The sequence below is a fragment of the Epinephelus fuscoguttatus genome, linkage group LG23 (genome assembly GCF_011397635.1).
Source record: "Epinephelus fuscoguttatus linkage group LG23, E.fuscoguttatus.final_Chr_v1".
NCBI lineage: Eukaryota > Metazoa > Chordata > Actinopteri > Perciformes > Serranidae > Epinephelus > Epinephelus fuscoguttatus.
In genome coordinates this window covers 973,449-997,505 of record NC_064774.1, presented here as the reverse complement: position 1 = coordinate 997,505, position 24,057 = coordinate 973,449, and the positions used below count along the sequence as shown (strand labels likewise).

General features: G+C 44.3%; 2 protein-coding genes and 1 long non-coding RNA gene across 12 annotated transcripts in view; 1 reads left to right on the top strand and 2 right to left on the bottom strand.

Moving 5' to 3' along the window:
- LOC125884150 (gastrula zinc finger protein XlCGF57.1-like) overlaps positions 1-24,057 on the bottom strand; it is a 561,995-nt gene that overhangs the window by 3,540 nt on the left and 534,398 nt on the right. The window contains exon 11 of the mRNA XM_049568957.1: positions 15,831-16,233. Coding sequence (XP_049424914.1) covers positions 15,831-16,233 — 403 coding nt within the window. The remainder of the gene's footprint in view (positions 1-15,830; positions 16,234-24,057) is intronic.
- The window catches only part of LOC125884165 (gastrula zinc finger protein XlCGF57.1-like), an 85,996-nt gene that overhangs the window by 22,131 nt on the left and 39,808 nt on the right, over positions 1-24,057 (bottom strand). Inside the window, exons 1-2 of one of the 10 annotated variants that reach the window (XM_049569002.1) lie at positions 12,150-12,408; positions 4,632-7,281 (exon numbers count right to left, since the gene is read on the bottom strand). The exons of 5 other annotated variants lie outside the window; for them this stretch is intronic. In XM_049569002.1, coding sequence (XP_049424959.1) covers positions 6,140-7,281; positions 12,150-12,342 — 1,335 coding nt within the window. In that variant the 5' untranslated portion in view covers positions 12,343-12,408 and the 3' untranslated portion in view covers positions 4,632-6,139. Of the gene's footprint in view, positions 1-3,342; positions 3,579-4,631; positions 7,282-12,149; positions 12,409-18,688; positions 20,803-24,057 lie in introns of those variants that run through there. 4 more of the 10 variants (XM_049568994.1, XM_049568992.1, XM_049569003.1 and 1 more) reach the window with 4 other exon arrangements.
- LOC125884193 (uncharacterized) overlaps positions 6,691-24,057 on the top strand; it is a 41,935-nt gene continuing 24,568 nt past the window's right edge. The window contains exons 1-2 of the long non-coding RNA XR_007448667.1: positions 6,691-6,825; positions 20,419-20,577. This is a non-coding gene — a long non-coding RNA (uncharacterized LOC125884193). The remainder of the gene's footprint in view (positions 6,826-20,418; positions 20,578-24,057) is intronic.

The window sequence follows — 24,057 nt, the reverse complement described above, 5'->3', positions numbered from 1 at the left end:
CATCCGCTTATTCAGGGCCGGGTCACGGGGGCAGCAGGCCGAGCAAAGCACCCCAGACATCCCTCTCCGCAGGAATGCTTTCCAGCTCCTCCTGGAGGACCCCAAGGTGTTCCCAGGCCAGATGAGATATGTAGTCCCTCCAGCGTGTTCTGGGTCTGCCCCGGGGCCTCCTACCAGTGGCCCGGGACACCTCCAGTGGAAGGCGCCCCGGAGGATCCTGATCAGATGCCCGAACCACCTCAACTGACCCCTTTCGATGTGAATGAGCAGCGGGCTCCCTCTGGATGTCCGAGCACCTCATCCTGTCTCTAAGGCTGAGCCCAGCCACCCCACGGAGGAAATTCATTTCCACCGCTTGTATCTGCGAGATCGTTCTTTTGGTCACTGTAGCGGGGTTCTTCCGGGTAAAAAAATATGGCGTAGTCAGGAAGATACGTTTAAAGGTGTTTATTCCACCAGTCTCCCAAAACAGTGAAAAAAATATTTACAAAGCAACAACAAGTATTTAGAAAAAATGTACAATGGGTTCAGACTGAGATGATGAGTTCTTCAGTAACTCAAACTACAGCTGAACAACCAGCGAAAAAAACAAGGACCACAGTCAAAAAAAAAACACGCTCAATCAATAATTTGTTTTGCTCTCGAGTACCTGCCATGCACCACCAACTCTCCACCCCAACATGGACAAGATGGCTGCCTGAAATATAATAAGCCCCTCCCACTGGGCGTGACACAAAAAGAATAATTAACTTTAAAATCAGTGTTTCCTACAAACAGAAACAACCAAAAATGGATTGAATAATAGTTAACCACAGAGAAATACCTCCTTTAAATATTCACAGCTCAATATGTCAACATGCAGTCTCCAATTCTGAAAAATAAACATAATCAGAGCAAACACACATTTAAATTCATCAGGTGACCATTTTCCCGCTACGTCCCCTTTAAACACCAGGAAATAAATACGCCCCTGTTTGGCCGATTCGGCGCCTGACAGAGGACGGCGGGGAGGACAACCCGGCATCTGCGGTGAGTGTCTATGTGATATGAATGTGTATGAACAGGCGTGTAGAACGGTGAGTGTGCACCCTCGTACGAACTACAGAACTGTGGGGTGGTGAATTATGGCGATAATTGCGACTGATGTAGTGGACAAGAACGGGGCTCGGAAATGTTTGACAAGTGGTGTGTGACATGTAGCGCACAACGCGTAGCATGTGTGTTGGTGTGTGTGTGTGTGTGTGCACTGCCCGCACTCAGTGACGGGCCCGCTCCGTCACAGTCACTACCCAGAGTTCTTGACCATAGGTGAGGGTTGGGACGTGGATGGACCAGTAAATCGAAAGCGTTGCTTTCTGGCTCAGCTACCTCTTCACCACGACGGTCTGCTGCAGCACCCACATCACTGCAGAAGCAGCACGGACCCATCTCACGCTCCACTCTACCCTCACTCGTGAACAAGACCCCAAGATACTTGAACTCCCTCACTTGAAGCAGCATTCTCAGAACCCATCGGCTGTATTCGGTGTCTGACTTCTGGCAGACAGCGATACAGCCTCTGGGGGCAGACACCTGATTTTTTGGCATTCCAGTTTGATTTGGCCGGAGGAAGCGAACTTCTGTTTCCGACTTCCGTTTATATAAGTAAATATGCTGAACCATTGTGATGGATTCAGAGTTTGCAGTGACGCCAATTACGTTCTGCCTCGTTAGTTCACCACATGGACCATTTAACCTGGCAACAACTGCAGCCGGCTCAAACGTGATTGGTCAATATCACGCGGACTACAAACAGCCTCCAATCGGAAACAAGGGCTCTTCCGCTCTTCTTCCGGAGGCAAGATCTCCGGGGTTTGCCTACAGACTCTACATTCACTGAATGTAGAATCTGTATATAGAGACTACAGAGACAGTAACTCTCCCCGAACCTGGAGAGGGCAATCCACCGGTTTCCGACAGAGAACCATGGCCTCAGATTTGGAGGTGCTGACTCTCATCCCAACTGCTTCACACTCTGCTGCAAAATGCCCCAGTGGATGCTGGAGGTCACGGTGTGATGGAGCCAACAGAACCACATCATCTGCGAAAAGCAGAGATGCAATTCTGAGGTCCCAAAGCAGACCACTTCCTCCCCCGGCTGCGCCTCGAAATCCTGTCCAGGTCACAAACAGGATTGGTGACAAGGGACAACCCTGGCCGAGGCCAACACCCACCAAGAACGTGTTTGACTTTACACCAAGTATGCGCGGACACAACTCTCACTTTATTGTCTCGCCTGAGACAAGCCCTGCTTTCCCTTCCTGAGTCGGTTAACGGTGAACTGCCAGAACTTCCGAAAGTCTTTCTCCATAGCCTCCCCAAACTCCACCCACACCCAGGTTTTTGCCTCTGCGACCGCCACAGCTGCAGCCCTTCTGGCCAACCGGCACCGGTCTGCTCGCCCTGTGGGCCCGCCATCCTCAAGGACAGAAATCGGGGTCGGGTGCATTGTGTGCCGAGTGGCAGGCATAGGACAGATGATTATAGGCTGCATAATAATAACATGACCACTAATATAAGGAAACCTAAACAAACATGGTTTAACTCATTGTTAACCCATTGTTCCCACTCCGTCTATCTGAATTATGTTGCATGAACACAGTGGTAAAGCAGTTAACAGGAACTGTTTAGACTGTTTAGTTGGGCTTTCTGACATTCAAAGTCCGATAGTGAATGTATCAATGTATCAACCACAGCTGCAGCAAGTACCCTCTGCCTGTCCATTTCAGTAACTAGCTACTACTTACCGGGGAAAAACAAAACAAACAAAAAACACGGTAGAATGATTACAGGGAAAGATTAGCGTGAGGACGTGATGGGGTGGTTGCCTGGCAACAATATATGAGACACACATATATCACACACTCAGAATAGATGACTAAACACTATGTCCAATGTACTCTGATTTAATTCTATCATCTAGTGGACACTTATGCGAATACAATGTATACCGAATACTGTTACATCAGCTTCCCCTCCGAAACTGGTGAAATGGCTGCACCCAATAGTAAACGTCTTGGTACGTCAGAAATGTACCTGTTAACAGGCCATTTCTGTCGTCTTAATGTGTATTTGACGCGTTAAGATGAACATATTTGACTTGTTAATACGGACGACAAAACAGACGTTTAGAACCCTTCCGGATTCCATAAGACAACAACACCAGAGAAGCTAACGACACCAGAGAAGCTAACGACACCACAGAAGCTAACGCGGCGTATAATCGTCGACAGACTGAATATTTATTGAACAAACCTGCAGTTATGTTATTAATAATGAACTTATAATGTTTAATGAACAAACCTGCTCTGTGTAACCGAAGCTGAGGGTTGAAAACAGCGTCCAGTAGTTTCCGTTGTCGCTCGTTCTCCTCTTTTGATCGACAAAGTTCCTCCTCGTACTCTGCTATCGTTCTTTCAAACAGCCCAAATATCTCTTCAGCAGCCGCAGTTAGTCGCTGCTTCACCAACGCTCTCAGCATTTGGACTTTAGACATGTTCACACTTTAAAAACACAACAAAGACACTCTGCTAACACACCTATCGACCAGACGCCATCTTGTTCAAACAGTGTGACGCTGGCAACAGTAAAGAGTACAGCTTCCGGTAGAGATGAGCTCATGGGCTTCAAAATAAAAGTACAGAAGTGTACCTGGAATTGCCGAGTACTCTTGGGCTCACGCAGAAAAACACATGCAGGAAGATAAATGATTAAAATAAACTTTTTTTGAAAGAATTACATTCATCGAACTGGAAGGTTCATTTTTTAAACGTGGAAACTAAAGCTTCAAAACATTTCACAGCAAAGGGTCCAAAAAGGTTGTTTAATAAACTAGTAAACACTGAATGGCTAACTTTAAAGTTGTCTGTGAGATTATTCTCATGTTGAAGTATAAAATAGTTGTTTCCCCTCCAGGCAGGATCAGGAAATAGAGGACAAAAAAAAGCATTCACCCTCAAAACATATATCAGACCTGAAGTCTCCCTCCTTCAGTTTCAACTTTAACAGGAAACATCACTTAAATGGAAGGATGCATTCCAGGAGGCTGTGCTACGAAGCAGGATTTAGAGTTAGTGAGGTAACTTCAGGGTTAACTCTGGGTTTTCAGTACTACAAAGCTGGTCCTCTTTTACCGGGATGTATCACCGTGGTAAGTTATGCTGGACAGCTAATCTGCTCCGGAGCAGGTTAATTTCTGAGGATCTGATCACACTGACCAATCAGATCACTGAAGGAAAATGTATCCATGGGCAAAAGTGCGGACTCTCAAATAAAAGACAGAGAGTAGGAAAAAAAAGAGAGTAGCCTATATAGTGTTGTAGGTCAGTAGAATCATTTCATTGTTCGAGGGCTCTATTTCCACTGGTTTTAAAACAGAGCTTCTAACAAACAGAGAGATCATTGTACACACTAAACGCATGAATTTAGCATGATTAGAACTTAAATGAAGTTCATTTCAGTCTGCAGTGATGACTGACAGTGTTGCTAATTTTACACTGCGATTCCATCACTGCAGCTCAATGTAACATGAGACACCGGTGTGATGAGAACTAGGAAATAAATTCACACAGTACAAATACACTCTCAGCACATTTAATGAAACAATTGATCATATACTTGATTACATATTTGATCTAACACAGATTTTATTGTCACTAATGGTTAAACACTTGTTACTCTTCCTTCTAACATTAAATCATAAACACCATTTCGCTCCACAAAAATCCTAATCCTCGAGCAGCAGGGCTTGACGCTAACTTTTTTCCCCAAGGAGCACATGTGCTCCTAAGTTGAAAAAGTAAGGAGCGCACAAACAACTTTGGGGGCACAATGTAAATTGGTCAAATAATGTGTTTTCTGTAATAAACGTGATGCAAATAGACATTTACAAGCAAAATTATTTCATGAATTTGTATACAAAATGTACAGAAAGGTAAAATGATCAAGTTTTGAAAAAGTATTGCAATTTAATTTTGTCTTTATAGTTATTGTCTTATATATATATTATCTTTGCAATTTGATTGTCTTATATAATGTTATTACTATCCTAAAACTTTCTCCAGGTCCTCTGAAACTCTGCAGGATTTATTTCCACCCTGCCCAGCAGAGGTACCGTGGCGAACGGTCTCTAACTGCAGGAAATTTAAAAAATTTCAATTTGAGCGCAGGCTGGTGGCACGCAGACTCCGTGGCCCTCTCGTGCGCCACTCAGCTCGCCGGCAGAGCGGTGCGCTCTTGCGCTGCGGTTGCACATACACAATGAATGGGCTGGTCGGCGGAGTCGTGCGTTTCGCGCGCTCTGTGTGAAAAGGGCATTATTTCCACCCAGCCGACAGCATGGCTGTGGAGAACGGTCCCTAACTGCGGGGAGAACGGAGCAGGCTTCCCCGTAGGTCCGCCGCTTCCTCCACACTTTGACTTATTTCCACGCTGCCGACAGTGGGACTTATATTCATTGTGCCAACAGTGGCTTGGAAAACCGCCTATAACCGTGTCACACGAGGAAGAGGAAAGAGGGGAGGCTGCTGGAGTTTCTCCAACATTTGCGGTTAGATTATCATATTTTTTTATTGACAAAAATATAGGCTGCTTCGGCACACGTGGCCCTAAATATTTTTTACAGTTCGCACACACCTATTTTTAGTCACAAATGCGAGTAAAACGCTTGCACTGTCAAGCCCTGAGCAGCATGCATGTGAATGAAAAACAATATATTAAAATATATTTCCCAGCCTTCAGCTTCTGTTTCCATCTGTGAAGCTGAGCTGCTGGCTGAAGGCTCTGCCTCTCTGCTCTCCTCAGTTTGAGTTTGATAAGGCTGTGAGGACTGACAAACAACACCCCGTTGGTTTCAGTGTTGTTTTGGCCAAGTGAATCTTTGGTGACAAACACTATAGTCAATAGGTTTTTCATACAACTGTGTAACTGTCCAGTTTATGTTTCAGATTTCATGCTGAAAGGTCAGTCTCCTATATGAGTTATCATGTGAGTTTTTAAAGCTATCTACCATGTAAATGATTTTTGTACAAACTGAGCAGCTGAATAATTTTCCTCCATCATGAGTTCTAATATTTGTATATAAAGTTCCACTTTGTCTAAATTACTCCCCACCAATTACACATCTAAATGATTTCTCTCCTGTATGAGATCTCATGTGCACAGTCAGTTTATCATTTCGACTAAATACTTTCCCACACTCAGAGCAGCTGAATGGTTTCTCTCCTGTATGAGTTCTCATGTGACTTTTCAGATGTTCGCTTCTTCCAAATGCTTTCCCACACTCGGAGCAACTAAATAGTTTCTCTCCTGTATGAGTTGTCATGTGTCTTTTCAGATCTCCACTTTGACCAAAGCTTTTCCCACACTCAGAGCAGCTAAATGTTTTCTCTCCTGTATGAGTTCTCATGTGACTCTTCACATCCCAACGGTGACCAAATCTTTTCCCACACTCAGAGCAGCTAAATAGTTTCTCTCCTGTGTGAGTGCTCATGTGTTTCTTCAAATCTCCACTGTAACCAAATCTTTTCCCACACTCAGAACAGCTAAATGGTTTCTCTCCTGTGTGAGTTCTCATGTGTTTCTTCAAATCTCCACTGTAACCAAATCTTTTCCCACACTCAGAACAGCTAAATGGTTTCTCTCCTGTATGACATCTCATGTGTATCTTCAAATCTCCTCTGTAATTAAATCCTTTCCCACATTCAGAGCAGCTAAATCTTTTCCCACAAACAATCAAATCACTGACAGGGACTTGATCATTTTTCAGACAGTTTAAACCTGACTGAGGTTCTCTGGTCTCTGTCCAATCATCACTGTCATCAGTCTCAGGTTGTAAATGTGTATCTGGATCTGAGTTCCTGGCTGGTTCTGCTCCTCCACAGTCCTCTCCCTCTGCTTCTGTTTCCATCTGTTCAGTGTGTCTTTGATGAAGCTGTGAGGACTGAGGTTTCTCTTCATCATCTTCACTCTTCACAGGGACAGGAGTGGATGTGAACTTGGTGATATCATCCTCCTCCAGCCCTTGAAGCTGCTCTCCCTCCTGACTGATCCAGAGTTCCTCCTGTTCCTCTTTAATGTGTGGAGGCTCTGGGTCCTCCTGTTCCTCTTTAATGTGTGGAGGCTCTGGGTCCTCCTGTTCCTCTTTAATGTGTGGAGGCTCTGGGTCCTCCTGGTCCACACTGGAGCTCCACTCCTGCTGCTCAGGAGGAACCTCTTCTTTAACCACCAACAGCTGCTGGACGTCTGCAGGAAACAGTAAACACACACACACACACACACACACACACACACACACACACACACACACACACACACAAAGATGTTACAGAGAAATGTGGTCGTTCATCCATCCATCCATCCATCCATCCATTTTCATCCGCTTATTCAGGGCTGGGTCACGTGGGCAGCAGGCCGAGCAAAGCACCCCAGACATCCCTCTCCACAGGAATGCTTTCCAGCTCCTCCTGGAGGACCCCAAGGTGTTCCCAGGCCAGACGAGATATGTAGTCCCTCCAGCATGTTCTGGGTCTGCCCCGGGGCACCTGCAGCAGAAGGCGCCCTGGAGGAACCTGATCAGATGCCTGAACCATCTCAACTGACCCCTTTTGATGTGACTGAGCAGCGGCTCTACTGCGGGCTCTGTCTGGATGTCCAAGCTCCTCACCCTGTCTCTAAGGCTGAGCCCAGCCACCCCACGGAGGAAACTCATTTCCACCGCTTGTATCTGTGATCTCATTCTTTCGGTCACTACCCAGAGTTCATGACCATAGGTGAGGGTTGGGACATTCATTATTAACCCATTCTTCCCACCTCGTCTATCTGAATTATGTTGCATGGACGCAGTGGTAAAGCAGTTAACAGGGCAGTTAACACATTTCCCTGCAAGACGGGGAGATGACGTAGCAAGATGGCGGGCTGGTTTGAGCCTGGAGCGAGCGTTGCTAACATTTACTTCCACAAAAGTTCTTAATAATTCCTCTGGCTGGAAAGTTTGACTAAGAGTGATAAGAGACTAAGCTCACTCTAACCCAAGAAGTAACCCAAACCCCAGAGAACCCAACAACGTACCGACGGGGAAAGGCTCTGTGGATGAGGAGAACTACGAGGCCGAGGACAAAGAGAAGTTGGGCCGGGCGCAGCAGTCTGGTGCGCGAACAAAGGACAGAACCGCGCACACAAAGTCCGGTGCCGGTCACAGCGGTGGAGCTGAGGGAACACCACCAAGGTGGAAGAAACCCAAGGCTGTGAAACATGGAGCGTTCCTCTCCAACAGGTATGAGACAAGTGAGGAGGAGGAGGTTGTGATTAAAGACATGAGAGGTGAAGAAGAAGATGAAGCAATGCACGCAGACATAGTGGCCGCAATTGAAGCTGAATTGGACTCAGTCCTGGCTAATTTCGGCACTGAAGACCTGGCTAAAGTCGTGTTGATTACCATTAAAGCAGCCGTGCCAGCAATAGTCAAAGCGGTGCAGAAGCAACTCAGCGCATCGGTGGACTGTTCAAGCTTGACAAATGCAAATTGGAAAGCAGGTATAAAGAGGATGAACTTGAACAGTACAGTCGGAAAGAAAACGTCCGCATCAATGGGATTGAGGAAACTGATGAAGAGACGGAGGACCAACTCATGGAGAAGGTGTGTCAACTCACTGCAGCAGCAGGTATAACTGTTACTGAGAAGGACATCTCCACAGCACACTGTTTGGGTGGCACAAAAAAGCAAGGCAAGATCAGACCTACAATTGTCAGATATCGTGAGCAGGAGGAAAAAAGCAGAATTGATGAGGAATAAATCAACGCTGAGGGAAAAGGAAGAGCACAGGGATATCTTCATCAGTGATGATCTCACACGTCTGAGATATAGGCTCTTCTGGTATGCTAAGGAGAAATGCCTACACACATTTATCAGGGAAGGCAGAGTCATCTGTAAACTTGACGGCTGATATGTTACAATCCTCACTCCTGAGGACCTGTTCCAGATAGGATATGACTGTGTGGATTATAAAGACTTTGGCACTGACGTGTAGGACAGATACGGAGCACAGACAAAGGAAACCGCATCTTCACCCGGTGTTAGGAGGGCGCATCACACTGGGTTGCAGATTCTTAACCCTGAACATCTGTGGGATCCGAAGTAAGTCAGAGACTCCTGATTTTGTTGAGACTTGTAAAAGCTATGATATATTGTGCTTCACTGAGACAAAAACTGATGATACTGACACAACGGAGTTGCTGGACAAGTTCAAAAGGGTTGGTTTCCAAATGTTCATTAGCAACAGACACAAGTACACAAATTGGCATCCTGGTGGAGTGATAACTGCTGTGAGTAAAAAAATTGTTGATAAATGTGTGCAAAAATTGATAAACAGTGACTTATGTGTATGTCTGAAAATAAATAAGCATTTGCTCAAATATGACAAAGATCTTGTAATCTTAGCTGTATGTATTCCTCCATGTAAAACTAGATATTCCACTGGAGGCATGTTTGATGAACTGGGGAAAATCATTGTTGATATTTGGACTGAAAGTAATTATTTCTTAATATGTGGCGATATAAATGCCCACACCCAAGAAAGGGACGATTTTGTTGAAGTTGATGGTGATAACTGGAACTGGAGACGTTGGTAATTATGGCAGTGCACTGCTAGAGTTGTGCAGAAATCTTGCATTCTGTATATTAAATGGTAGATGTGGTGATGATTTGAATATTGGGAAGGCAACCACGGTTGAAGACAGTGTAATTGATTATATGATAGGTTCTCCATTTGTCTGGAGCAAGGCTAGTGGTTTCTGTGTTCATGAGTTTTATCCCTTGTTCTCTGATAAACATTGTATGGTGGGAGTGTTTTTGGATGTGAATTTTGATAAGGATTATTTACGAACAGAAGGCCAGAGTACAGACCAGTTAAATCCTTCAGTTGTAAACTTTGAAAATCAAGTGCTTATTGGCAAATGGGATAAAAACAAGGTAGGTGAGTTTGTAAGAAATATTCAGCCTGATAAGGTGGATAAACTGCTGCTCAATCTAGATAATTTATCAGTGGATGAAATTACAAAGGAGATCTGTAGTATCACAGTAGTAGTACAGTGACTACATTTCCTAAAAACATGGTAGTGGTAAAAACTAGAAATGTCTATATAACCAGTAAAATGCAGCATGGTTTAACAAGGGATGCAAACTAAGTAGGCAAGAATACCTAAAAGCAAAGAAAATACATAAGTTACATAGAAATGAGGCCAGTACTGAAAATGTAAAGCTAAAAAGTAAAGAATATAAGAAAGAGTTGTTTAAAGCTTAGAGGGCCTATAGGATTAAATTTAAGAGGGAGCTGTTGAATGTAAAGTCCAAAAATCCAAAGCTTTTCTGGAAGATGCTTAATGGTTCTATCAGTGACAATGAGAACTGTCCAATTTCACCTCAAGTTTTTTACGAGCATTTCAAAAGATTATCTGACTGGGAAGTACAAATGACTGAGGTGCTTGAAAGTGATTGTGCTGAACACACTCATGATAGTAACGCCCTAAATTCTAGTATTACCGAACATGAAATTAAGGAGGTTATTGTAAAATTAAAACCTGGAAAAGCAGCAGGAACTGACTGGATCCTAAACAAGTATATCAAAAGTACTGCAAGCATTTTTATACCATTATATGTTTCTTTATTTAATAAGATCCTTGACACTGGTATTTTCCCTGAGGACTGGGCAGTTGGTCTGATTGTGCCAATCTTTAAGAAAAAAGGTGATGCTGCAGATTGCGATAATTATAGAGGCATCACACTTGGGTTGTTTGGGTAAACTATTCACGAATATACTAAACACAAGACTACTTAAGTTCTGTGAGGACAATTCTATCCTGAGGGAAAACCAGGCAGGATTTAGAAAGAGCTATTCCACCACTGATCATATGTTTTTGTTGAAACATGTCATTGATTTACTTTGTTTCAAAAGCGAAAGGACGAGATGGGGTGGTTGCCTGGCAACAATATATGAGACACACATATGTCACACACTCAGAATAGATGACTAAACACTATGTCCAATGTACTCTGATTTAATTCTACCATCCAGTGGACACTTATGCGAATACAATGTATACCGAATACTGTTACATCAGCTTCCTCTCCGAAACTGGTGAAATGGCTGCACCCAATAGTAAACGTCTTGGTACGTCAGAAATGTACCTGTTAACAGGCCATTTCTGTCGTCTTAATGTGTAGTTGACGTGTTAATACGGACGACAAAACAGACGTTTAGAACCCTTCCGGATTCCATAAGACAACAGCACCACAGAAGCTAACGGCACCAGAGAAGCTAACGGCACCAGAGAAGCCAACGACACCAGAGAAGCTAACGACACCAGAGAAGCTAACGGCACCAGAGAAGCCAACGACACCAGAGAAGCTAACGACACCAGAGAAGCTAACGGCACCAGAGAAGCTAACGGCACCAGAGAAGCTAACGGCACCACAGAAGCCAACGACACCAGAGAAGCTAACGACACCAGAGAAGCTAACGGCACCAGAGAAGCCAACGACACCAGAGAAGCTAACGACACCAGAGAAGCTAACGACACCAGAGAAGCCAACGACACCAGAGAAGCTAACGACACCAGAGAAGCTAACGGCACCAGAGAAGCCAACGACACCAGAGAAGCTAACGACACCAGAGAAGCTAACGGCACCAGAGAAGCTAACGGCACCACAGAAGCCAACGACACCAGAGAAGCTAACGACACCAGAGAAGCTAACGACACCAGAGAAGCCAACGACACCAGAGAAGCTAACGACACCAGAGAAGCTAACGGCACCAGAGAAGCCAACGACACCAGAGAAGCTAACGACACCAGAGAAGCTAACGGCACCAGAGAAGCTAACGGCACCACAGAAGCTAACGACACCACAGAAGCTAACAGCACCAGAGAAGCTAACGGCACCAGAGAAGCTAACGGCACCAGAGAAGCTAACGGCACCAGAGAAGCTAACGGCACCAGAGAAGCTAACGACACCACAGAAGCTAACGCGGCGTATAATCGTCGACAGACTGAATATTTATTAAACAAAGCTGCAGTTATATTATTAATAATGAACTTGTAATGTTTAATGAACAAACCTGCTCTGTGTAACCGAAGCTGAGGGTTGAAAACAGCGTCCAGTAGTTTCCGTTGTCGCTCGTTCTCCTCTTTTGATCGACAAAGTTCCTCCTCGTACTCTGCTATCGTTCTTTCAACCAGCCCAAATATCTCTTCAGCAGCCGCAGTTAGTCGCTGCTTCACCAACGATCTCAGCATTTGGACTTTAGACATGTTCACACTTTAAAAACACAACAAAGACACTCTGCTAACACACCTATCGACCAGACGCCATCTTGTTCAAACAGTGTGACGTTGGCAACAGTAAAGAGTACAGCTTCCGGTAGAGATGAGTTCATGGGCTTCAAAATAAAAGTACAGAAGTGTACCTGGAATTGCCGAGTACTCTTGGGCTCACGCAGAAAAACACATGCAGGAAGATAAATGATTAAAATAAACTTTTTTTGAAAGAATTACATTCATCGAACTGGAAGGTTCATTTTTTAAACGTGGAAACTAAAGCTTCAAAACATTTCACAGCAAAGGGTCCAAAAAGGTTGTTTAATAAACTAGTAAACACTGTGAATGGCTAACTTTAAAGTTGTCTGTGAGATTATTCTCATGTTGAAGTATAAAATAGTTGTTTCCCCTCCAGGCAGGATCAGGACATAGAGGACAAAGAAAAGCATTCACCCTCAAAACATATATCAGACCTGAAGTCTCCCTCCTTCAGTTTCAACTTTAACAGGAAACATCACTTAAATGGAAGGATGCATTCCAGGAGGCTGTGCTACGAAGCAGGATTTAGAGTTAGTGAGGTAACTTCAGGGTTAACTCTGGGTTTTCAGTACTACAAAGCTGGTCCTCTTTTACCGGGATGTATCACTGTGGTAAGTTATGCTGGACAGCTAATCTGCTCCGGAGCAGGTTAATTTCTGAGGATCTGATCACACTGACCAATCAGATCACTGAAGGAAAATGTATCCATGGGCAAAAGTGCGGACTCTCAAATAAAAGACAGAGAGTAGAAAAAAAAGAGAGTAGCCTATATAGTGTTGTAGGTCAGTCGAATCATTTCATTGTTCGAGGGCTCTATTTCCACTGGTTTTAAAACAGAGCTTCTAACAAACAGAGAGATCATTGTACACACTAAACGCATGAATTTAGCATGATTAGAACTTAAATGAAGTTCATTTCAGTCTGCAGTGATGACTGACAGCGTTGCTAATTTTACACTGCGATTCCATCACTGCAGCTCAATGTAACATGAGACACCGGTGTGATGAGAACTAGGAAATAAAAGAGATAACTTCTTTTGTGTGACATATTCAGAGCGGCTTTGTCATCATCCAACGAAATAGAAAAATACTCACTCTATACTTATTTCATATATTTTAACGTCTTCGCATATTTTAAGTCTTGGCCTGTGTTTAATATTGGACAGTGATTTCCAGTTCCAATTCTTTCTACATCTTCTGTTATAAAAATACAGGCTGCTGTTTCCATTTTACACTGATGAGTCTTCACTGCCCCGAGAAGCCGTTGTTGTGGCAAAATCTCTGGTCCAAATCTCAAGAACGCTTTGTAAAAACTCTTGGTCGAACAATGGAGTCACCAAATTACACGGAATAAAACTTTTGCTGGAGCAAGTCTGGATACAAAAGACTTTTATTTTGTAGTAAATACACAGACACACAAACACACACAGAAGCCCAGCCAGAGAACCCCCGGATCCTTGACAAAAATCTGCCAGCTTAATGATTTCTTACATATCCAGATAGCCCCTTCCTCAGGCCACACTTTTCTTTAAACTCCAACCAACACCAGTAAATTTCCACTTCAAATACGAAGGCTCTTCCAGTCAGAATAAATTAGTAGTAAAGTAGTTAATTAGGTCCTATGAGTCCTGAGTGGGCGTGGCTTATCACCAGCTGAGCATGACTTCGTTATAATGTGTCAGGATCTCAGTGGAAAGCCTTAGCTCCTCCCCTGCATGCAGCTCTACTCCTGGAGAGAACACTTCCTTTCCTCCTCTCTTGAACAGTGTGAACTGGTTTTTCTTTTATTTTTCTGAGGACACATAGTTTATGGCTTCAGGGGCCTTTTCCAGATCTGATTTTAGTTTTGATTCACACAGAACAAATACACTCTCAGCACATTTATTGAAACAATTGATCATATACTTGATTACATATTTGATCTAACACAGATTTTATTGTCACTAATGGTTAAACACTTGTTACTCTTCCTTCTAACATTAAATCATAAACACAATTTAGCGCCACAAAAATCCTAATCCTCGAGCAGCATGCACGGGAATGAAAAACAATATATTTAAATATATTTCCCAACCTTCAGCTTCTGTTTCCATCTGTGGAGCTGAGCTGCTGGCTGAAGGCTCTGCCTCTCTGCTCTCCTCAGTTTGAGTTTGATGAGGCTGTGAGGACTGACAAACAACACCCTGTTGGTTTCTGTGTTGTTTTGGCCAAGTGAATCTTTGGTGACAAACACTACAGTCAGAAGGTTTTTCATACAACTGTTTAACTGTCCAGTTTATGTTTCAGATTTCATGCTGAAAGGTCAGTCTCCTATATGAGTTACCATGAGAGTTTTTAAAGCTTTCTACCATGTAAATGATTTTTGTACAAACTGAGCAGCTGAATCATTTTCCTCCATCATGAGGTCTAATATTTGTACTTAATGTTCCACTTTGTCTAAATTACTCTCCACCAATTACACATCTAAATGATTTCTCTCCTGTATGAGATCTCATGTGCACAGTCAGTTTATCATTTCGACTAAATACTTTCCCACACTCAGAGCAGCTGAATGGTTTCTCTCCTGTATGAGTTCTCATGTGATTTTTCAGATGTTCGCTTCTTCCAAATACTTTCCCACACTTGGAGCAGTTAAATAGTTTCTCTCCTGTATGAGTTCTCATGTGTACCTTCAGAGTTCCACTTTGACTAAATCTTTTCCCACACTCAGAGCAGCTAAATGGTTTCTCTCCTGTATGAGTTCTCATGTGAACCTTAAGAGTTCCACTATGACCAAATCTTTTCCCACACACAGAGCAGCTAAATGGTTTCTCTCCTGTATGAAATCTAATGTGTACTGCCAAATCTCCACTGTGACCAAATCTTTTCCCACACTCAGAGCAGCTAAATGGTTTTTCTCCTGTATGAATTCTCATGTGTTTTTGCAGATTTTCGCACTGACCAAATCTTTTCCCACACTCAGAACAGCTAAATGGTTTCTCTCCTGTATGACATCTCATGTGTACCTTCAGAAGTCCACAGTAACCAAATCTTTTCCCACACTCAGAGCAGCTAAATGGTTTCTCTCCTGTATGAGATCTCATGTGTACTGCCAGATTTCCCCTGAGGCCAAATCTTCTTCCACACACAGAGCAGCTAAATAGTTTCTCTCCTGTGTGAGCTTTCATGTGTACCTTAAGAGTTTTCTTGTAACCAAACGTTTTCCCACAAACAGAGCAGTTAAATGGTTTCTCTCCTGTGTGAGAGTTCATGTGTGTCTTCAAATCTCCACTGTAACCAAATCTTTTCCCACACTCAGAGCAGCTAAATGGTTTCTCTCTTGTATGTGATCTCATGTGCACCTTCAGATTTCCACAGTGACCAAATCTTTTCCCACACTCAGAGCAGCTAAATCTTTTCTCACCAACAATCAAATCGCTCACTGGGTCTTCATCATTTTCCAGAGAGTTTAAACCTGACTGAGGTTCTCTGGTCTCCGTCCAATCATCACTGTCATCAGTCTCAGGTTGTAAATGTGTGTCTGGATCTGAGTTCCTGGCTGGTTCTGCTCCTCCACAGTCCTCTCCCTCTGCTTCTGTTTCCATCTGTTCAGTGTGTCTTTGATGAAGCTGTGAGGACTGAGGTTTCTCTTCATCATCTTCACTCTTCACAGGGACAGGAGTGAATGTGAACTTGGTGATATCATCCTCCTCCAGCCCTTGAAGCTGCTCTCCCTCCTGACTGATCCAGAGTTCCTCCTGTTCCTCTTTAATGTATGGAGGCTCTGGGTCCTCCTGGTCCACACTGGAGCTCCACTCCTGCTGCTCAGGGGGAACCTCTTCTTTAACCACCAACAGCTGCTGGACGTCTGCAGGAAACAGTAAACACACAGATGTTACAGAGAAATGTTGTCGTTCATTCACATCACAGCTCAAAAACTCCTTACTGAACTTCTACAGATCTCTGAGCATCAAACAGCTTCACAGTGTTCACTCAGCTGTGTCAGAGTGAGTGAGGTTGAGCTAAGCTTTAATTTCATAGCAGTCATTAACATGTACTGTTACTCTTGTCATGTCTGGAGGCTACAGTGTGGCTCTTTATTTGCTCAAACTAAAGTGAATTATGTGGAATGATTGTCCATAGGAGAGTTTTCTGTGAGTCAAGTTTGATTACTGGCAGCCTGAGTAATAGTGTTGTGTGTGTGTACTTTTTGTACTTGGTACCGATCCACGTCGGTACTACCAAGTACTGATTCACTTAAAATGAATCTGTGCCAAATTTCGGTACCTGAGGTGGAGGCGGAGTGAGAGCGCATCACTCGCACCTCAGACTCAGCAACAATGGCGACAAAAAAAATGTGCAGACAAAAGTTAACGTGCAGCACTGTTCCTAAATGTTCTCAATAAAATGTTGAAACTGCGAAGTTTAGACTATGGGCCCAAACGACGCACAGTGCGTCCAAATTCACACCTGTTCTTCTCTGTGGATTTTTTCCGCCACCGTACGTCATAGCGAGAAGCTTTCCGACAAGGCCAAGCACTTGTCGGTAGTCCAATGTTTTCACAGCGAAAAAAATTGATAAAGTTACAATAAAATGATGTATAACAGAGCTTTCATACAGCTTTGCACACACATTACTGTGGGATGGATTACTTGTGAATGCAGGCTCGCACAGAAATGCCACGCATATCACATGAAAGCGCAGGACCACACACATCATTGTGCTGTCATCCCATCACACTATAAATCCAGATTAATTGTCTAGAAAATAAAAACCTGACGGATTTCTTTACAATCCATTACACACGTCTTGTTATCAGTCACTTCATATCGTGAGGAATATCGTATCTTACTAGAGCCCTGCACAGGACTGTTTTCTTCAACCCGCTCCTGCCCGCTTCCGCTGAATTTCTGACCATTACCACCCACAACCGCAAAGTGTGTCCCGCCTGCTCCCGCAACGTGTATGTCCACGTTTCCCTGGTCTTTATGTCTTTTGACGCACTGTCAGGAACAGCGCTCCTATTTCGTTGTCTTCATTTAGTTTTTAATGAAATAAAGGCTGTTTCATATTCTATTCTCCTCCTCTGTATTTTATTTATTTTTCTAACTTTACATAATCACGCAGTGATTGAGGTTAAGGCAGGCCTGGCGCCAGGATGAAGTTACTGAGGGGGTGGTTAAAAATTACGAGGGGGCAGATCTTTATTATGCAACATAGGTTCACACAGTGAGTTATAAAGAGCGCGCAGCCATGTGTAATTGTCACGCGTAATGACAGCTCATCGCCGGTGAAACACAATAAACTGCACGTCATATTTGTCTCATGACAGATAGAGCTTACAGACAGACAGGTGGAGCAAGCGGCAAATTGGTATGAAAGCTGGTTCAGGGCATATTTGTTGATTTATGAATCACTCTAATGTAGAGTGGAAACACTTATGCATGTGCACCATGATCCCGCAGAGGGTTTTTTTAGCTGCCCGTTCCCCCCGCAGCAAAGTCCAAACCGCCCGCTCCCGCAATATTTACGTTGGGTCCGGCGGGACCCAGTCCCAATGCTGCCCTCCATATCTTACCACGCCTTAGGCCTGCGTGTGTTTCTCCCTGTCTATCCACATTTGTAGTCCGGCTTTCAAGATGCAAATATCTCCATATTGTCCAGTTGACACTCCATCAAACTTTGTATGACAAGACCAACCACATCACCTTTGCGCACCCAGACAACTGTAGCCTAATTATGCATGCTGACAGGGCCGTAGTCACCATATACATTGAGGGGGACACGTGCCCCCCCACCAATGCCCAAAATGCCTCCCCAATATATAACTGAAACTGAAAAACAAATATTATCTTGGAGGACATCACTGCACTTGGCTGACTATTTTTCTATGATCTTAGATGTAAATACTGCATGTTTCTTTCAGATAAAACACATTTTTGACTTGTGAATGAGTCAATGGAATTTCTTGCAATAATGAAAAAATACTGGCAATCATGTCCACCTGGCACAAACCACATGTTTTGGACAGCTGTGAAGTGACAGAATGTCCCACCATCATGGTTCTTATATTGCCAGATTCCAGAGAGTCTCCTGTCTTCAGATATGGCAGAATATGTCTACTTCCAACTTGCTATGGTGAGATACATGTAAAAATGTAAGAATTTAGGCACACAGATTTGTTTTAGTCATTGATATAAAAATTAATATAAAATACAGGCACATAGAAGGACATGCAATGATGGCAAATCTCGTTAGCCCAAATTGTCCTGAAACCCCCCCCCCCCCCCCAAGATATAGCATGTGTATGTAGCCTTTATAATGACTGTGATATAAGCTTAAAAGTAAAGGCAGTAAAAATACCCCAAAAAGGCCGAGAGCCCATAGGGTTAAAAAGTACTGAAATAAGGTACTGTTTGGTACCGGTACCGAATTCCATATACCGGTATCGTTCAATTACGAACGGTACCCAACCCTACTGAGTAAATAAGTTGCTGTTAGTACATCAACTCAAGTACTACTGCAGTGCAAATTTATGTTTCTTTTACTGCACTCGAGAATTTCTGAAAACTGTATAAGAGTGAGGCAGCGCCAATTAGTCATGTAATCACTTGCTATAAAAATCATATTGAATATTACAACAACAGCTGCAAATGCTTCAGTTCTCTTGTTTAGTTTTATTTAATTAGTTTCAAAACATGGACTCCAATAACATTGCAAAAAATTCAGAGAATACTGGAGCCCTCAAACCAGACAGTGTGACTGTAAAACAACATGTAAGCTACATCTTCTGTCAACATAACATTTCAATAAATTCAACACATATTTTCTGCATTAAAACAGTGCAAGCCCTGCAAATATAGGACAGACAAGTGTGAAGGGGGGAGAGAGAGAGGGACTGACATGCAGCACAGGGCCACAGGCTGGAGTCGAACCCGGGCCACTGCGGCAACAGACTTGTACATGGGGCGCCTGCTTTGTGCAGATTTCTTAAAAGAAAACTAAGATCAAATTAGTTTAAGAATAGCTCTCCTGCTCTGGATCCAAGTACAGAAAAGAGCCAAAGTGCTGCATGCCCTGCCCCGGACAAGCAGCAAAAGTCCAGTCACCACTGGATAACAGGTTTTGATCCAGCTTGGCTGTCAGAGGAGAAATACTCCCCCTGGCTGTACAACTGATCTTGGTAAGTAAATAAGTAAATACATACATTTAAAAACATACATACATAAATGTTTGGGTCTGTGTCAGTCATGAGTCTTTTTAAAATCTTATTCAAAATAGATTTTTTTTTCCAGACTGAACTGCTGGATCACTTTTCTCCGTCATGAATTTTCATGTGTGTTTGTAAATATCCATTTTGTGTAAATGATTTCCCACACTCAGAACAGCTAAATGGTTTCTCTCCTGTGTGAGTTCTCATGTGTTTCTTCAGATCTGCCCTGTAACCAAATCTTTTCCCACACTCAGAACAGCTAAATGGTTTCTTGCCAGTATGAGCTCTCACATGATTCTTCAAATCAACACTGTAACCAAATGTTTTCCCACACTCAGAGCAGCTAAATGGTTTCTCCCCTGTATGAGATCTCATGTGTCTTTTCAGATCTCCACTGTGACCAAATCTTTTCCCACACTCAGAGCAGCTAAATAGTTTCTCCCCCGTGTGAGTTCTCATGTGTTTCTTCAAACCGTCACTGTAACCAAATCTTTTCCCACACTCAGAGCAGCTAAATGGTTTCTCTCCTGTATGCGATCTCATGTGCTTTTTCAGATCTCCACTTTGACCAAAGCTCTTCTCACACTCAGAGCAGCTAAATAGTTTTTCTCCTGTGTGAGTTCGCATGTGTTTCTTCAAAACTCCACTGTGACCAAATCTTTTCCCACACAGAGAACAGCTAAATGGTTTCTCTCCTGTATGAGATCTCATGTGTATCTTCAAAGCTCCTTTGTAATTAAATCTTTTCCCACACTCAGAGCAGCTAAATCTTTTCCCACAAACAATCAAATCACTGACAGGGACTTCATCATTTTTTATAGAGTTTAAACCTGACTGAGGCTCTCTGGTCTCCGTCCAATCATCACTGTCATCAGTCTCAGGTTGTAAATGTGTATCTGGATCTGAGTTCCTGGCTGGTTCTGCTCCTCCACAGTCCTCTCCCTCTGCTTCTGTTTCCATCTGTTCAGTGTGTCTTTGATGAAGCTGTGAGGACTGAGGTTTCTCTTCATCATCTTCACTCTTCACAGGGACAGGAGTGGATGTGAACTTGGTGATATCATCCTCCTCCAGCCCTTGAAGCTGCTCTCCCTCCTGACTGATCCAGAGTTCCTCCTGTTCCTCTTTAATGTGTGGAGGCTCTGGGTCCTCCTGGTCCACACTGGAGCTCCACTCCTGCTGCTCAGGGGGAACCTCTTCTTTAACCACCAACACCTGCTGGATGTCTGCAGGAAACAGGAAACACACACACACACACACACACAGACACAGACAAAGATGTTACAGAGAAATGTTGTCGTTCATTCATCCATCCATTTTCATCCGTTTATTCAGGGCCGGGTCACGGGGGCAGCAGGCCGAGCAAAGCACCCCAGACATCCCTCTCCACAGGAATGCTTTCCAGCTCCTCCTGGGGGACCCCAAAGCGTTCCCAGGCCAGACGAGATATGTAATCCCTCCAGCGTGTTCTGGGTCTGCCCCGGGGCCTCCTACCAGTGGGATGTGCCCGGGACACCTCCAGCGGAAGGCGCCCCGGAGGATCCTGATCAGATGCCCCAACCACCTCAACTGACCCCTTCCAATGTGAATGAGCAGCGGCTCTACTGCGGGCTCCCTCTGGATGTCCGAGCTCCTCACCCTGTCCCTAAGGCTGAGCCCAGCCACCCCATGGAGGAAACTCATTTCCACCGCTTGTATCTGCGATATCGTTCTTTCGGTCACTACCCAGAGTTCATGACCATAGGTGAGGGTTGGGACGTAGATGGACCAGTAAATCGAAAGATTTGCTTTCTGGCTCAGCTCCCTCTTCACCACGACGGACTGCTGCAGCACCCACATCACTGCAGAAGCAGCACGGACCCATCTCACGCTCCATTTTACCCTCACTCGTGAACAAGACCCCTAGATACTTGAACTCCCTCACTTGAGACAGCATTCTCGGAACCCATCAGCTGTATTCGGCGTCTGACTTCCAGCAGACAGCGAATACAGCTTCTGGGGGCAGACCCCTGATTTTTTGGCATTCCGGTTTGATTTGGCCGGAGAAAGCGAACTTCCGTTTCTGACTTCCATTTATATATAAGTAAATATGCTGAACCAATGCAATAGATTCAGAGTTTGCAGTGACACCAATTGTGTTCTGCCTTGTTAGTTCACAGCACGGACGATTTAACCTGGCAACAACTGCAGCCGGCTCAAATGTGATTGGTCAATATCACACGGACTACAAACAGCCTCCAATCGGAAACCAGGGTCTTCCACTCTTCTTCCGGAGGCAAGATCTCCGGGGTTTGCCTACGGACTCTACATTCACTGAATGTAGAATCTGTATATAGAGACTATTGAGGCAGTAACTCTCCCCGAACCTGGAGAGGGCAATCCACTGGTTTCCGACAGAGAACCGTGGCCTCAGACTTGGAGGTGCTGACTCTCATCCCAACTGCTTCACACTCTGCTGCAAAACGCCCCAGTGGATGCTGGAGGTGACGGTGTGATGGAGCCAACAGAACCACATCATCTGCGAAAAGCAGAGATGCAATTCTGAGGTCCCAAAGTGGACCACTTCCTCCCCCGGCTGCGCCTCGAAATCTTGTCCATTAAAGTCACAAATAGGATTGGTGACAAGGGACAACCCTGGCGGAGGCCAACACCCACGGAGAACGTGTTTGACTTTCCACCAAGTATGCGCAGACACAACTCTCACTTTATTGTCTCGCCTGAGACAAGCCCTGCTTTGAACGGTGAATTGCCAGAACTTCCTTGAGGCCTGTTATTTGACCAGGGTTGACGCGCCTGTTGCTGGACACACTACGCTACCTTCTTTATCCAAATGTTGATTCAGAGTCCATTAAGCTTCTTGCATTGCATCACTGTAATATTTATTTTGTGTGTGCATGGCAAAGTCCATCCGTTACATACACATTTGACGCTCAGTACAATACAAACAAAACTGTAGTGGTCCACACAAATTCCGGACAAAAACCATTTGCCCTTCCGGGCCAAACACCTGATGACCATAGTTAGGTCACATCCTAAAATACCTGAACTCACCAGGTGACAGTACAGCGCCCCCCAATGCCCACACAGTGAATTACACAGTTAGAAGCAAAGCTCCTAATAACATATTTGGCTCCTATAAGGCCAACCGAAAGTCCTTCTCCATAGCCTCCCCAAACTCCTCCCACACCCAGGTTTTTGCCTCAGCGACCGCCACAGCTGCAGCCCTTCTGGCCAACCGGCACCGGTCTGCTTGCCCTGTGGTCCCGCCATCCGCAGGGACAGAAATCGGGGTCGAGTGCATTGTGTGCCGAGTGGCAGGCATAGGACAGATGATTATAGGCTGCATAATAATAACATGACCACTAATATAAGGAAACCTAAACAAACATGGTTTAACTCATTGTTAACCCATTGTTCCCACCCCGTCTATCTGAATTATGTTGCATGGACACAGTGGTAAAGCAGTTAACAGGAACTGTTTAGACTGTTTAGTTGTGCTTTCTGACATTCAAAGTCCGATAGTGAATGTATCAATGTATCAACCAGAGCTGCAGCAAGTACCCTCTGCCTGTCCATTTTAGTAACTAGCTACTACTTACCGTGGAAAAACAAAAACAAACAAAAAACACGGTAGAATGATTACAGGGAAAGGTGAGCGTAAGGACGTGATGGGGTGGTTGCCTGGCAACAATATATGAGACACACATATATCACACACTCAGAATAGATGACTAAACACTATGTCCAATGTACTCTGATTTAATTCTCTGACATCAGCTTCCCCTCCGAAACTGGTGAAATGGCTGCACCCAATAGTAAACGTCTTGGTACGTCAGAAATGTACCTGTTTACAGGCCATTTCTGTCGTCTTAATGTGTATTTGGTGAGTTAAAACCAACATATTTGACTTGTTAATACGGACGACAAAACAGACGTTTAGAACCCTTCCAGATTCCATAAGACAACGACACCAGAGAAGCTAACGGCACCAGAGAAGCTAACGGCACCAGAGAAGCTAACGGCACCACAGAAGCTAACGACACCACAGAAGCTAACGACACCAGAGAAGCTAACGGCACCAGAGAAGCTAACGGCGGCAGAGAAGCTAACGACACCACAGAAGCTAACGACACCAGAGAAGCTAACGGCGCCAGAGAAGCTAACGACACCAGAGAAGCTAACGACACAACAGAAGCTAACGACACGACACAACAGAAGCTAACGACACCAGAGAAGCTAACGACACAACAGAAGCTAACGACACCAGAGAAGCTAACGACACAACAGAAGCTAACGACACCGGAGAAGCTAACGGCGCCAGAGAAGCTAACGACACCGGAGAAGCTAACGGCACCAGAGAAGCTAACGACACAACAGAAGCTAACGGCACCAGAGAAGCTAACGACACAACAGAAGCTAACGACACCGGAGAAGCTAACGGCGCCAGAGAAGCTAACGACACCGGAGAAGCTATCGTGGCT